This window comes from Myodes glareolus, chromosome 15 (genome assembly GCF_982192425.1).
Source record: "Myodes glareolus chromosome 15, mMyoGla1.1, whole genome shotgun sequence".
NCBI classification, from domain to species: Eukaryota; Metazoa; Chordata; class Mammalia; order Rodentia; family Cricetidae; genus Myodes; species Myodes glareolus.
Window position 1 is genome coordinate 21,804,490 of NC_142040.1, and position 12,164 is coordinate 21,816,653.

At 41.9% G+C, this 12,164-nt stretch overlaps 1 protein-coding gene across 1 annotated transcript in view; it reads left to right on the forward strand.

Annotated features, from left to right (window-relative positions):
* Ap3b1 (adaptor related protein complex 3 subunit beta 1) overlaps window positions 1-11,486 on the forward strand; it is a 194,350-nt gene extending 182,864 nt beyond the window's left edge. Inside the window, exon 27 of the mRNA XM_048455947.3 lies at window positions 10,775-11,486. Coding sequence (XP_048311904.3) covers window positions 10,775-10,928 — 154 coding nt within the window. The 3' untranslated portion in view covers window positions 10,929-11,486. The remainder of the gene's footprint in view (window positions 1-10,774) is intronic.
* Window positions 11,487-12,164: the final 678 nt, after the last annotated feature.

Consider the following 12,164-nt stretch of genomic DNA (forward strand, 5'->3'; position numbering starts at 1 on the left):
ATAGCATCCTTCTGATATTGACATGCCTGCTTCTGCAGGATGCTCAGACAACATCTATGTTTTATGATAACTTGGTGGATTCTTAAGATGCCTTTATAATGCTGTTAAGAATTTACCTTATTTTTCTGGATTTGGGTTTCTAGGAAAAAGTCTTAAGAGTAGAGTGGGGCACTGGGCACAGTAGATACAGTCCTCCTTGACAGGCACTCCCTTACAGCTGCTTCTGATTCCTAAGGAGCTGCTGTACAACCGGCGGGCCAGATACAGCTGCGTGCTCAGACTGCGTACCGCCTCCCCACCAGGCATCCAGTCCTGTGTCCTGAGAGGCAGTGGCAAGTGTGGCTCATATTTGCCCTCTGTATACTGGTGGTGCCTGTAGCTTCAAGTGAAAGCAAAGATAAGAAGAATTGCCCCATAGTCACAGGGCTGTGAGCTCAAAGGACTCATCACAGCCTACATCATGACAGGCCTTTGCCATGCAGACAGCTACCCACTGTATTTGGTGTGTTCCTTCTCATGCAATCAACAGTCACAGTGGTAAATTAGACTCAAAAGGTAGCCATTTGGGGCCTGTTTTGCTTTATTTTTCTTCTGTATCAGCTCAGAAGCAGAAGAGGCTCTATGTGAAACAAGCCGTGGATGGCTTAGGTGTCAGACCTGCTGCACCTGGCCTTGAGGTCTGGGGCTGGCTATTCCTTCTCCCTGTGGCCTCAACTTCGCCACCAATGCGGAAATAGGTAGAAAGCTAAAAGGGGAGGCAGAGCTGAAGTGCTGGGACAGCTGCAGAAGGACTGCTTTCTGTGGAGCTGGGGGACATTGCACAGCTGCCTGATTGTTCTGTGCTCTCGGGACAGCACCGGGTGTGCATGCTGCTCCAGAAGCAGGTGCGCTCTGGTTTTATTTTTGTTTACAGCAAGAGAAGGGGGTGGAACTTGGGGTAAATCAGTTAAGAACGCTGAGGTTTACACTTCTGTATAAGAAACCCTGTCCGTCTCTTGGAGGGTGGTGACTAAAGGAAGCAAATGGAAGAAAGGTCGTCATACTGGCCCCTTGATGCAAGCCCGGCCGTCTGTCAAGTGATGCTGCTGAATGGCAGAGAAAACAAAACCTTTTCAGGAAAAGGACAGCGTTGGTTTGGTTCAGAGTTTGCCTATTTGGTTTGCTTTATCTCCTCCACTAGAGACTGAACCATCGTACGCGGCGGGCAAGCTCTCCACTGCCAAACTGTCCCAGTCCTTTTTGCTTTCCTGTGATTTTTCTCTAATGTTTCTGAGTTCCTAAAGCTATGAAAGTGTAAGAAGTCGTTGTCGGCTTTAACTTCTTATTATGAAGTGTCCCCTCCACTCTATAACTGCAGCCCTCTGCAGGCTTCCTAATCTCCTGCAATGCACAGAAGACGGCGATTGTTCTCACTCCCAGCTTCTGCTTCAGTTCCTGTGTGAGGATTGTTAGGTCTTTAGAAAACAAAAGTCAGCCTTGCATGTTTTTAGTTCTGCAGTGAAAAGAAATAAAATTACCTTTTAAATTAAGATAAATAATATGAAAGCTATCTTTCTACTGAAAGATGGGCTAGGGAGTATGCTTAACATAGTTTTTTTTATTTTCTGCTGGCAGAAATAGACAGTTTATTACAGAAGAGAAAGGCATGCCCGAGAATGAAGTGGGCTGGAGAGCAGGACTGGTCTGAGATTCAAAAGCCAGTTTTGTAATCCTGATTAACACATAATTTTCCTGAAACTTGTTCTGGAGGTTTGCAACCTCTTGCCTGGTCAAATGACTTTAATTAAAAATCACAGTCAGTGCTCAATTATTACTGCTAATGCAAAGGAGACAGATACCTCAGAACCACTTACTTTAGCGTGGAGATGGCACTCAGCCTTAATGTGCTCAGCCCTCATGTACAGGATCTCATGGTGCTTTTCTGTTTAGTTCCATCATTAATGGCCTGGGTTTGGGCTCTGCAACCTGGGGGCGGATGGCCGGCAGGAGTAAAAGGTCTATGTGGACTTAATAGATTGTGCTATCCTAACTTGCCTCTCACCTGAAAATATCCCATTTGTTACTATATATATATATATATATATATATATATATATATATATATATATATAGCTATACAATGCCCTAAATGTTTTTATTTTTTAAGGCTTCCAGGTATAAGTACTTCATTATTGCATTTTATCAATCAAGTGGATTCAAGTTATTTGGCCGATTTTCTAACATTCTGCCATTCTTTTCAGTTAATTGTTTATAAAATCTATGTTAGTGCTTTTCTTAATTTCACTTAAATGAAATAACAATAGCTAATTACAGTGTAATAGCAGAAATTGACAGTTTATTATTTTTTGAGTTGTTGAATTGTGTTAAGATTGTAGCATTTGATATTATGTTACCCCATGGGATGTTTTTTATTTCCAAGCCTAGATACTATCTGCTGATGACAACATTGAGACCCCGGGAGGTTTTTAATGACTCTGGTACTTTTCTCCAAGAGCTCTTTTGAGTTTCTGAAAGACCAAGACCAACCACACTCTAATATTTGTGAACAGTAATTGGCTTTAGATTATTTTTAAAATACCAAACATGAAAAGCATTTGTCTGTTCCTATTTAAGATACTAAATTTTGGGGCCAGGAGGTAGTGGGCCAATGCTTTTTAATCCCAGCATTCAGGAGGCAGAGGCAGGCGTATCTCTGTTAGTTCGAGGCCAGCCTGATCTACACAACAAATTCCAGAATAGCCAGGGTTCCACAGAAAAACCCTGTCTCAAAAAACTAAAACAAAACAAAACAAAAGACACTAAATTTTGTGATAGAACAAACTGGCATGTGTTCTGCTTAAGAGCTTTTCTTTCTTGCGGGATTTTTAACAATGCCATTGTATTCTTCCTAACTAATCAATGAATAAAATTCCCATTATCTTGCTTTGAAATAATGTATTCCTCCAGCTCCCCAAAATTTGAATATTTTTGCATTAAACACCAATTTTAAAAATACATGAGTTCCTAAGAAAAGTAAACCTTGATGAATTTGCCAAAGCATGCAGCAATACAGAGTGGGAGCTTTCCTTGAACAAGAAAAACGATGCCTATCATTTTCAACAGTAATGCTGCTCATTAAGAAAAAGTACGTGGCCCTGGTAATGTAGTCTTGTAGTCTCAACTACTTCAGGGGTGAGACAAGAGGACAGAAAGTTCAAGGCCCTCCTTGGCTACTTGAGTGAGTTCAAGGTCGGCCTGGGCAACCTCATATGAGACTGACTCTAAATAGAAAGTAGAGATCATCTGAGCAAGTGCACCTACCCTTAGTTTGCATGGTGTTTAAACATGATTTTCCTAAACAGCTAGTAGCATTAGAAAGCGGGTGTGCAGCTGACTGCCTGCCTCCTCGCAGGCTTCCTGTTTGTTTTCCTGCTCTTAGGAAGAACCAACCATCTTAGTGAGATGCCAGCCATTGTGCCGGTGTGCTGTTTTCCAGGTCACAGTTATACAAGTTAGGAACAAGCAGCTGGGAACAAGAAGCTCTGGCATCATCTAAAAGTGTTTACTAAAAATGTAGTGGAATAGATTTTTTTTCTCCCTTCGAAAAGTGTGTGGTACGCTGTACATTGTAAGTCAGAACCATGAAAGTTATTCATGAATAGAGCCTGGGAAGGCAGGATGGCCAGCACTCAGAGCATATGGATGGATTCCTCAAAGTCAGGAGTTCATGTGTTCTGAGGGAGGCTCATCAAGGGCCAGAAAAGATGCCTGAGAAAAACCGAGTGTTTCTGAGGAAGGCTCCTGTCACCAGTGTATAGAAACTAAGGTGCCCCTGCTCGGTTGTACTGGTGACAATGCTGATAACGCAGTACCAGAACTCAGAAACTAAATATCCATCCATAATCCCCAAATCTCTAAAGATAGTTTTGGAAAGAATTAGATGGGAGACTGTGTGAAGCTTATCCACTTGGAATTTCTGTGATTCAGTTCAGTGCATCAGGGACTAGTCCTGGGATGTGCATGTATGTTCCAGTGTCTGCAGCCTGGGGTGGCTCTGGGTTAATAGCTGGGGATAGCCATGTAGCATGGGTAAAAACACTTTCCTATGTTTATATATTTTCTTTTCAAAAACAGTCAGTAAGGGACACTAGGTGAAGGGTGTGCATACTGCATCTCGGGCCTTGCACATGCTGGCAGGCCTGGGCTCTGCCCTGAAGCTGCTCCCAGCCCAAGGGGAAATGTTCTGCAGGTTCTTCTGTGAGTTAGCTGCAGCAGGGCCTGGAAAGTAGTCTCAGGTCGCAAAGAAAGGGTGTCATTCACCAGCCCCAACACTTCCACCTTGTTCAGAATTACGACATTTGCATTGGCGTTATATCGACATGTCTTTTCTTGTCATCTCGTGAACAAGTTTACCCAGTTGGCCGGGTACTGGGAAGTGTGATATTTGTGTTCAGACAGACTCTGGGCACCTGGATGACTCTTGGGTGCATGGCTGCCCAGCTAGGTCAGTGTAGAGCTGCTCACTCTCAGCACACGTTCACTGCTCTGTCCCTTCCCCCATAGATGTTAATTAAGATTCACCTTCTGTCTACCCTTTGCTTATTTAAAACTTGTCATATACACCTTGTAGATGTAAAGTTCTTAGTAGGGAAATGTTTTGCTCTTGTTATTCTAGTCACTAATTACTAAGAAAGTCTATTGCTTTAAATTGAATAGTATATCCATGGTGATCTTGGTCACTGATTTATCAGCATATAGCAGTAGTTTAAAGGACTACAAGTGACTTCTAAAATTTTATCCCAGTAAGTCCCACTACTATGTAACTGTTCAAATGATATTTATAGGGGATATACTTTTATGTATCTTTTTCTGTCCCATAAGCTCTGTTATGAGTCTCCAATGGACAGTTGCTTCTTGGTGAGAGGCCTAATAATTGCCTTTTTTCCACCCTCAGGTTGATTAAACTTGTGGTACTGTAGGTGAGTTCATAGGGATTTGTGTTGTTTGCTTGTTTGGTTTCTTTGTTTTTTGCTTGGTGTGGTATCGTGTGTTGTGTTTTGTTTTTTTTGAGATAAAGACTTGCCTATAGCCTGGACTGACTTAGAAGTTGCCTCAGCTCCCAAATGCTCAGAGTATAGGTGTGAGCCACCACATCTGGCCCCAGGATACTGTTTTTGCTTATTTATTGTTTTCTTTTCTCATGGAATCTTCAGCAGATTTAAATTCCACATGATTTTTGAGGATTGTCAAGAAAGCAATTTTTGCTTAGCCTGTGATATTGACTGTCTTGGTGCACACTTTTCAGAAGCTCCAAGAGTACTGCCAGTCCCTTATTAGTCTGTCCTGAAACAAGGGTTGTTTATAAGAACATTTGCTGATATAGTGATATCTGTCTTGGTCTTTTCTCCAATATGGCACCTTTTGAGTCCTACAGAACTGAGCAAGGGAACAGGTAATCCCTTCTCCCTCCGCTGACTTGTGACTGTCCACTAGAGGGCAGCACTGCTTTTGGATCTGCTTTCTACCTACTGGCTCAGAAGCAGTGCCTCATTTGAAAACAAATGCAGAACTCAGTCCATTTTACATAGAAAGCCAGTCTGGATATTTGCATGTAACCAAAATGCTCAAAAGAGTCTTCCTTTAAAATGTTCTGTATTTAACTTTTATTTAATTTCTCCATTTGTGAGGTAATGCACTATAATGTAGCAGTTTACAAAAGAGAATAAATAGATGTTTTCATGTTTAAAAAAAAAGAAAGAAAATGAAAGGCATTTCTCTGGGTTGACAGTTTTGTCAAGGATCAAAGAAAGGGGGTAAGACTTGACCTTGCTGTGTGGTTCCTCTTGTTAACACTGTCTCATCCCACACCTCCTGGGCAGGCAGGACCAGATCTACTGTGGGAGGGAGGGAGCCTTAGGCTTTCTTTGGAAAGTGCACTTAAGTTTTAGTTTTTGTGTACAGAGAAAGAGAGCACATCACTGAACTGATGGAGTGTGGTGGCTTTTATACGGTCTCCCCCGTGGATAGGACTCCACTCTCTAACGGGAGCACAGTTCCTGTAGGTCCCCCACGGTCCAGGTCAAGTCTTAAAGTATGTGCCTCAGATAAATTCTCTCAATTCTAATCGCTTGTAAATTTTTTCTTACTATTAATAGTATAATGGACTTAACTTGGAATGCGGTTTTATAGTCAACAAAATAGAATTCTTTGCAGTGTATGGAGTCTCTGTCTGTTTAAACTGTATTAAGCCTAAGCAGTAAAGATTTACAGTTTGAATCCTTAGGAAGATAATATTCCAAATCTTCACACGGTGGTATTGATGTTTAGGGCTTCCTTCAAGCCAGGCTTTCTTACATATAATGATTGTGCAACTTCATTACACATTTGTCAACTTTGGACTAATTATTTTTATACAGCTAGGGCAGGGCAGGGCATCTCGTGATCGTCTCTTACTAATAGGATTCTGTCTGCTTCAGCAGGCAGTAATTGAAGGCTTCGTGTACAGAGTCAGAAAAAAAGTTTGAGCCTGAGTGGGCCTTTGTCACAGCTTCTGATAACCAGTAGAACAGAAAGCACAAGAAAATTGAACTCAGAGTAGAAAAACCAGAAAGCAGGAAGACTATCCGAGAGAAGAAAAGGCATGTCGTCAGGCTGCCGTTAGGGCGGCACGTCCGCTTCTGCGTAAGGAGCTCGCTTGTGGGTGCTCTGAGGTGAAGACCGCCTCTGAGAGACACGCATTCATGTTGTGCGGTTGTGTTTACTTCTTGCAACAACTGAGCTGTGGCACTTCCCTTCTTTGAGGGAGAATAAAGACCATTTATGATCCACAGCCAGTTTCTCACAAATTTAAATGAATTGCAGACAGTGTATTTATTCAGGATCTATTGTTATGTGACCAGCTTCATCATTCCCACAATAGTTAGAAAATAACTTTTTAAAAGAGTGAGATATTTTTTTCTCTCATTTAGGTCACAGCCTGAGCTTATTTGGCCCTTTTCGTGAATCTTCAGGGTTCAACAAAGACTAATGTCATTTGCTAGAGCTAACGGACAAGACGTTTATTTAGTAAGATGTCATGTAGCCCAATAGTTTACCTTCTCAGCTGGTGATTATGAACAGGGAGTACTTAATAGTAGATGAAATGAAAAAGATCTAATAATAACATGGAGCCGTCGTACACAAGACAGTGCGTCTCTGCCTGTCCTCACTCTTGGCCTCATCTGTGCTGTCCCTGGTTTCAGGTCTGATTGCTCTCCTGACTCCCTCCCAGTTACAGCTCTACTCAAAAAGATTTTATATTTGTCTTTACTGATGACTTTGGAAGGAATAGGTAGACAGTATTTTAATTTTTAATCTTTAAGGGCAAGGATTAAAAATATGACAGAATTAAGTTGAGATGCTTTTGACTTGCAGAATATACAAAATAAGCATGTAACTTTGAAGGGAGAAAATCTTAAGGTTTCTGGCATAATGATCGGTTAAACTGCACATGCTAGGTACATAGGAAAAGTCATCTGTTGACTAATAAAAACAAATATTGAGTGTTTTGCATCTATTGAGAAACTGTATGTGGCCTGGATTTAGTTTGAATCCCTGGCTTTGGTTTGAATCCCTGCTCTACCGTGTACTGGCCCAGTGTCCCAGGTAAGTACCTGCAGTTCTGTGTGCTTCAACGCCCCCCCATCTCTGTCAGTCCCCTGCCTCATTGGGTCAGATGAGTTTGTGTAAGTACTTTGCACCCACCTCTAATCACATGGTATAAACAGTGGCTACTTTACGGTGAACAGAACTTCACCTGACTCCTGGAAAAACAAGTCACAACAGGACCTTGTTTGAGACCAAGTGCTGAAGACCTGCTGTCGGCCATCAAGTTTACGTGTATTTACAGCCTCCGTTTCTAGCTTTGTTTATTAACTAGTATTCTTCCCATAACTTTAACTTAAATATATGCTAAAACATGGCTGTTCAGAATTTAAGTGATTAGCAACTTTGGGGAGTGGTTTTGCCTGCATGGACCCAAAGAAGCCAGTTACAATCATGCCATGTTCCAATTAAACACACCCCTTTTGAACTGAAATGGGCATGTCAAGGACACCTGATCTTCCGGCCTGTGGGCTGCGGGAACACAGCTGCCTGCCTCAGAGGCGCGGCTCCTAGCTTTGGTTGCTGCAGTGGCCTGCGCTCCACTGCAGTTCAAGTGAGGCCTCTGCTTCATGGTCCTGCTCTTTCAGGCACCGAAAATTTCATAACAGGATTTGAAAAACATGCCCAAAATACTAATTTTAATCTCTGTAAACACAATGACATTTGTCTTTGCCTAGTTGATGTTTTTGTGACATTAACTCTTTATGGTTTTTAATGGAAGAGAAATAAAATGTGCCTTGGGGCTCTGCAGCCCTGAAATCCAGAGGCGCTTTTGTGTTCCAATTCAGGCGTAATCTCCTCCTCTGAGGTCCCCAGGCACAAGTGCTAAGTAAATACAGGAGCTAAACAGACTATTGTTTACATAATTATAACCCTGTCAGAAATAGAGACCTCTGTCAAAGTATTTGGATGAATTACAGGTGTGGTGACCAAGTCTGTGGGGAAACTTGAGTAGATGAATGGGAATATGGAGTCATTGTGTCTTAGCAAACTACAGAAATACCTTTCTCCTATAAAACTGTATAACCTCTGAATTTTAGACAAGGGACTGGAGAAATGGTTCAGGAGTTAAGCACGCTCACTGATTTTCCAGAGGTCTTGATTTCAGTTTCTAGCACCCACACTGGGTGACTCACACCTGGCTATACCTTCATCTTCAGGAGAACCCACCCCTCGTCTAGATTTGGTGGGACACACACACATGCACATAGACCCACACAGACACATATTACATAAATATAATTTTTAAATTTGGGCAAAAGAAATGTGTGACTCTGTAAGGAGCTGTAAGAGGTGAGGGAGCAGCTTGTTCTCCCATAAAGGAAAGCGTGAGGTGCCCAGAGTGCCTAGCCTCTTGTGCATTTGCACAGAAAGTGTGTATGTAAAGCTTGTAAACACACACACACACACACACACACACACACACACACACACACGGCTGTGGTTTACACTCCTAAACCAGTTCTCTGCAGGCACTGCCTCTCCAGTTCCTACAACTTCCCAGCATGTTGGGAGATACGTGGGATGATTAGGAAGATTGCTGCCGGGCTGTGCTAACGAGCCATTAGCTCTGGTTTTACTGTGTATTGTCAAAGTTCTGTTCATAGTTTCAGCCAAGTCAGAATATGTCTGGTTTTCTCTCATTGGATTATTCTCGTTGTTGAAGAACTAATTTTCATCATTCTATTTGGGCCAAACACGGCTTGTTAGAATCTTAAAAAGAAGAATCTAATGTGTTAGATAAGATCTTGGTGTCATTTCTAAAAACTCAAAAAAGAAATTACTTTTCATTTAAAGAGAATCTGCTTCCTGCTTAAGTGGCTAATATTTTAATTAAGTCAGGAGTGAAGTTTTTCTGAGTGCCTCCTGATAAACTCCTTCTTTTATGTTGATGGTAATTAAACAGATCCCTGAGGACACTGCGGGCTCTATGCAAGGCCCATGCTAATCGTCAGACATGAGACACTGACCAGTTGGTTTGCTCTTGAATAGTGCACAGCATGCTGTCAGCGCGGCAGTTTTATTTTTATGTATTGTGCGCTGTTGTCAGGGCTAACTGGGTGCCATTGTGGCTGAAGATGTTGCGCAAATTGAGGCAGATGGCTCAGATTCAGACACGTGTCATCCAGGGAGGGGAAAGGGGATTGGCCCTGCAAAGTGGGGTCACAGCAGGTCACAGACCTGCTCCACACTTGTTAGTGTTTTCAAAGCTCATGTGCAGCGACTTTGTTCTTCTCCACTCACCCCTGCAGTCAGACTCCCTCCCCCCAAATGTGCAGAGCATGGTCCGTGAGGGAGAGATGGAGGCAGAGAAGGGGGTGTCAGTCTCCCTCCCGGCCTTGAGCCCCACCCCCACCCCCACCCCCGTGCATGCAGAATGAAGTAGCAGGATTGACAGAAGTTCATTGTGCCTTCGGCAGCTTTTCAGCCGATTGCAGTGCTAAAAGGCTAGTTTTGCTTTTAATTCCATGTAATTACTAGGTTCTTTGTGTCTTGGAATTTAGTAATAGCACGTTAGACCTCAACTTTCCTGTTATATCCTAAAGCAAAATAAGGATCTAATGTTCTGAATATTAAGTGGGGGTATGGGGTGGCATTTGTCTGTCATGTGACTTTGTTTCATGTCACCATTAGCAATAGAGATTGAATTTGAATACTTTTTACATGAGTGACTTCACTGAGATGAATTTTATAATATACATGACATTATCTAGCTTCTTGAATAATCATTTTCAGAGATGAGGAATTAAAATTGCAAGCTCTTTGAGAAGGTACCTTTTCTTAACGTGTTTTAAAAAGGAAAATGTGGCGGCATATTTAAAGCGGCGTCATAAATGTGAATGTCAAGTGAATGGTTGTTTCCTAAGTATATTGTAAGGAGAAAACCCTCATGCATCTGCCATTCAAGCCATTAAGTGAGATAGGCTTCTTTTTCTTTTTCTGTTTGTAAAATACACTTAAGTGGCCTGCGTGTGGTAAGCATAGGCTGGTCAGTTTAGTGATTTTCCTAAGGATGCTTGGCTTTAGGTGTGGGGAATCTTCAATCAATTATTTCATTTAAGAAAGAATTACTTTAAAGCTCTTTGAACGTATGCTGTCTCCTCTTTTTCCCTCTCAGGATAAAAGGTCTCTCTTGTATTTTTTCTTGCAGGTTTGCAGCTAAAACTGTGCACAGTGGGTCACTGATGCTAGTCACAGTGGAACTGAAGGAAGGCTCCACAGCCCAGCTTATCATAAACACCGAGAAAACCCTGATTGGTTCTGTTCTGCTGCGGGAGCTGAAACCTGTCCTGTCCCAGGGGTAACCCGCTTACATCTGGGCTTCAGGATCTGGCATCCACTACTGCTGCCTTTCATTTATAATAATAGCCCTTCCATCTGGCAGCGGGGGAAGAACACACTCTTGACATTCTTGTCTCCTGCTTTAGAATGCTGCTGTGTATCTATCATGTATGCAATCCTGTCCCCCTCTTCGCTGTGCTAACCAAAGAACATGTATTTTACCGTCAGTTCTCCCCACTCCTGGAGCCATGCAGCATTTCCTCTCTCTGCCTTCCGACTTTTGGCCTCATCTTCCTTCTTGTTTTTGAAAATGATGGACGTGAATCATATATTAAAAGTGTGCTGGGAAATCTTCCCTCCTTCAGTAGTAAGCAGAAATTAGCGAGGAACTCATCTAAATGGCCTCTCAGCTTGCGTCTGAAAAGGAAATAGCATACTTTTTTAAATTAAATGCAAAAAAAATGGTCTCTGTAAAACTCCTTCTTTGAGCTTCCTCATATTGTGGTTGGTTATTGACAGTTGTCATCGTAAAGTTACTCCTGAATAACAGATAAATAAACTAGCATTTTTGCCTCTCCTGACTCTCACTGGCTGAACTTCTTTATTCCCAAGTTAAGTAGTTCCGGTCACACTTTGGAGACTCACGGGGCTTAGTTATTGAAAGACTGCTCCCAACAAGGTATTGTGTCTTATTGGATTTGCTCTTCTCTTTACTTCTGAGATGGGTTTCACTGAGCAGCCTGTTCTGGCCTTAAACTTGAAATCCTCCTGCCTCTGCTCCTGAGTGCTGGTATGACAGGCATGCGTCAGCACTTAGCTCTCTAAACTAGATAAATTTTCTAATTGTCCTATAGAGTGGTTAATAAGTGCTTAATAACAAAACAAAAGCCTGTTGTGTGTAAAGTAAGACATCTCTTTCTGTGCAGTTTTAATCTTAGAGATCTGATTACTATGTCTGCTACACCTGCTAAATAAATCCTGACTTTCATTTTTCCCTTAAAAGTCTTGGTGCCCAGCTCTTATAAAGACTAACTAGCACGTAATTAATTATATGCTATTAAAACTGCATGGTCTATATATATTAGCATCTTTCTGTAGGTTGTTTATTTTATTTGCTAACTTAAGCAAATAACCATCTTCATCAAAATTGTTCCATATGAATTAGGAAACTTTTCTAATGTTTTTATATTTATATTTTGTTTTTGTTGTCGCTGTTGTTGAGACAAGTCCTGGCTGGCCTGGAACTGACTGTGTAGGCC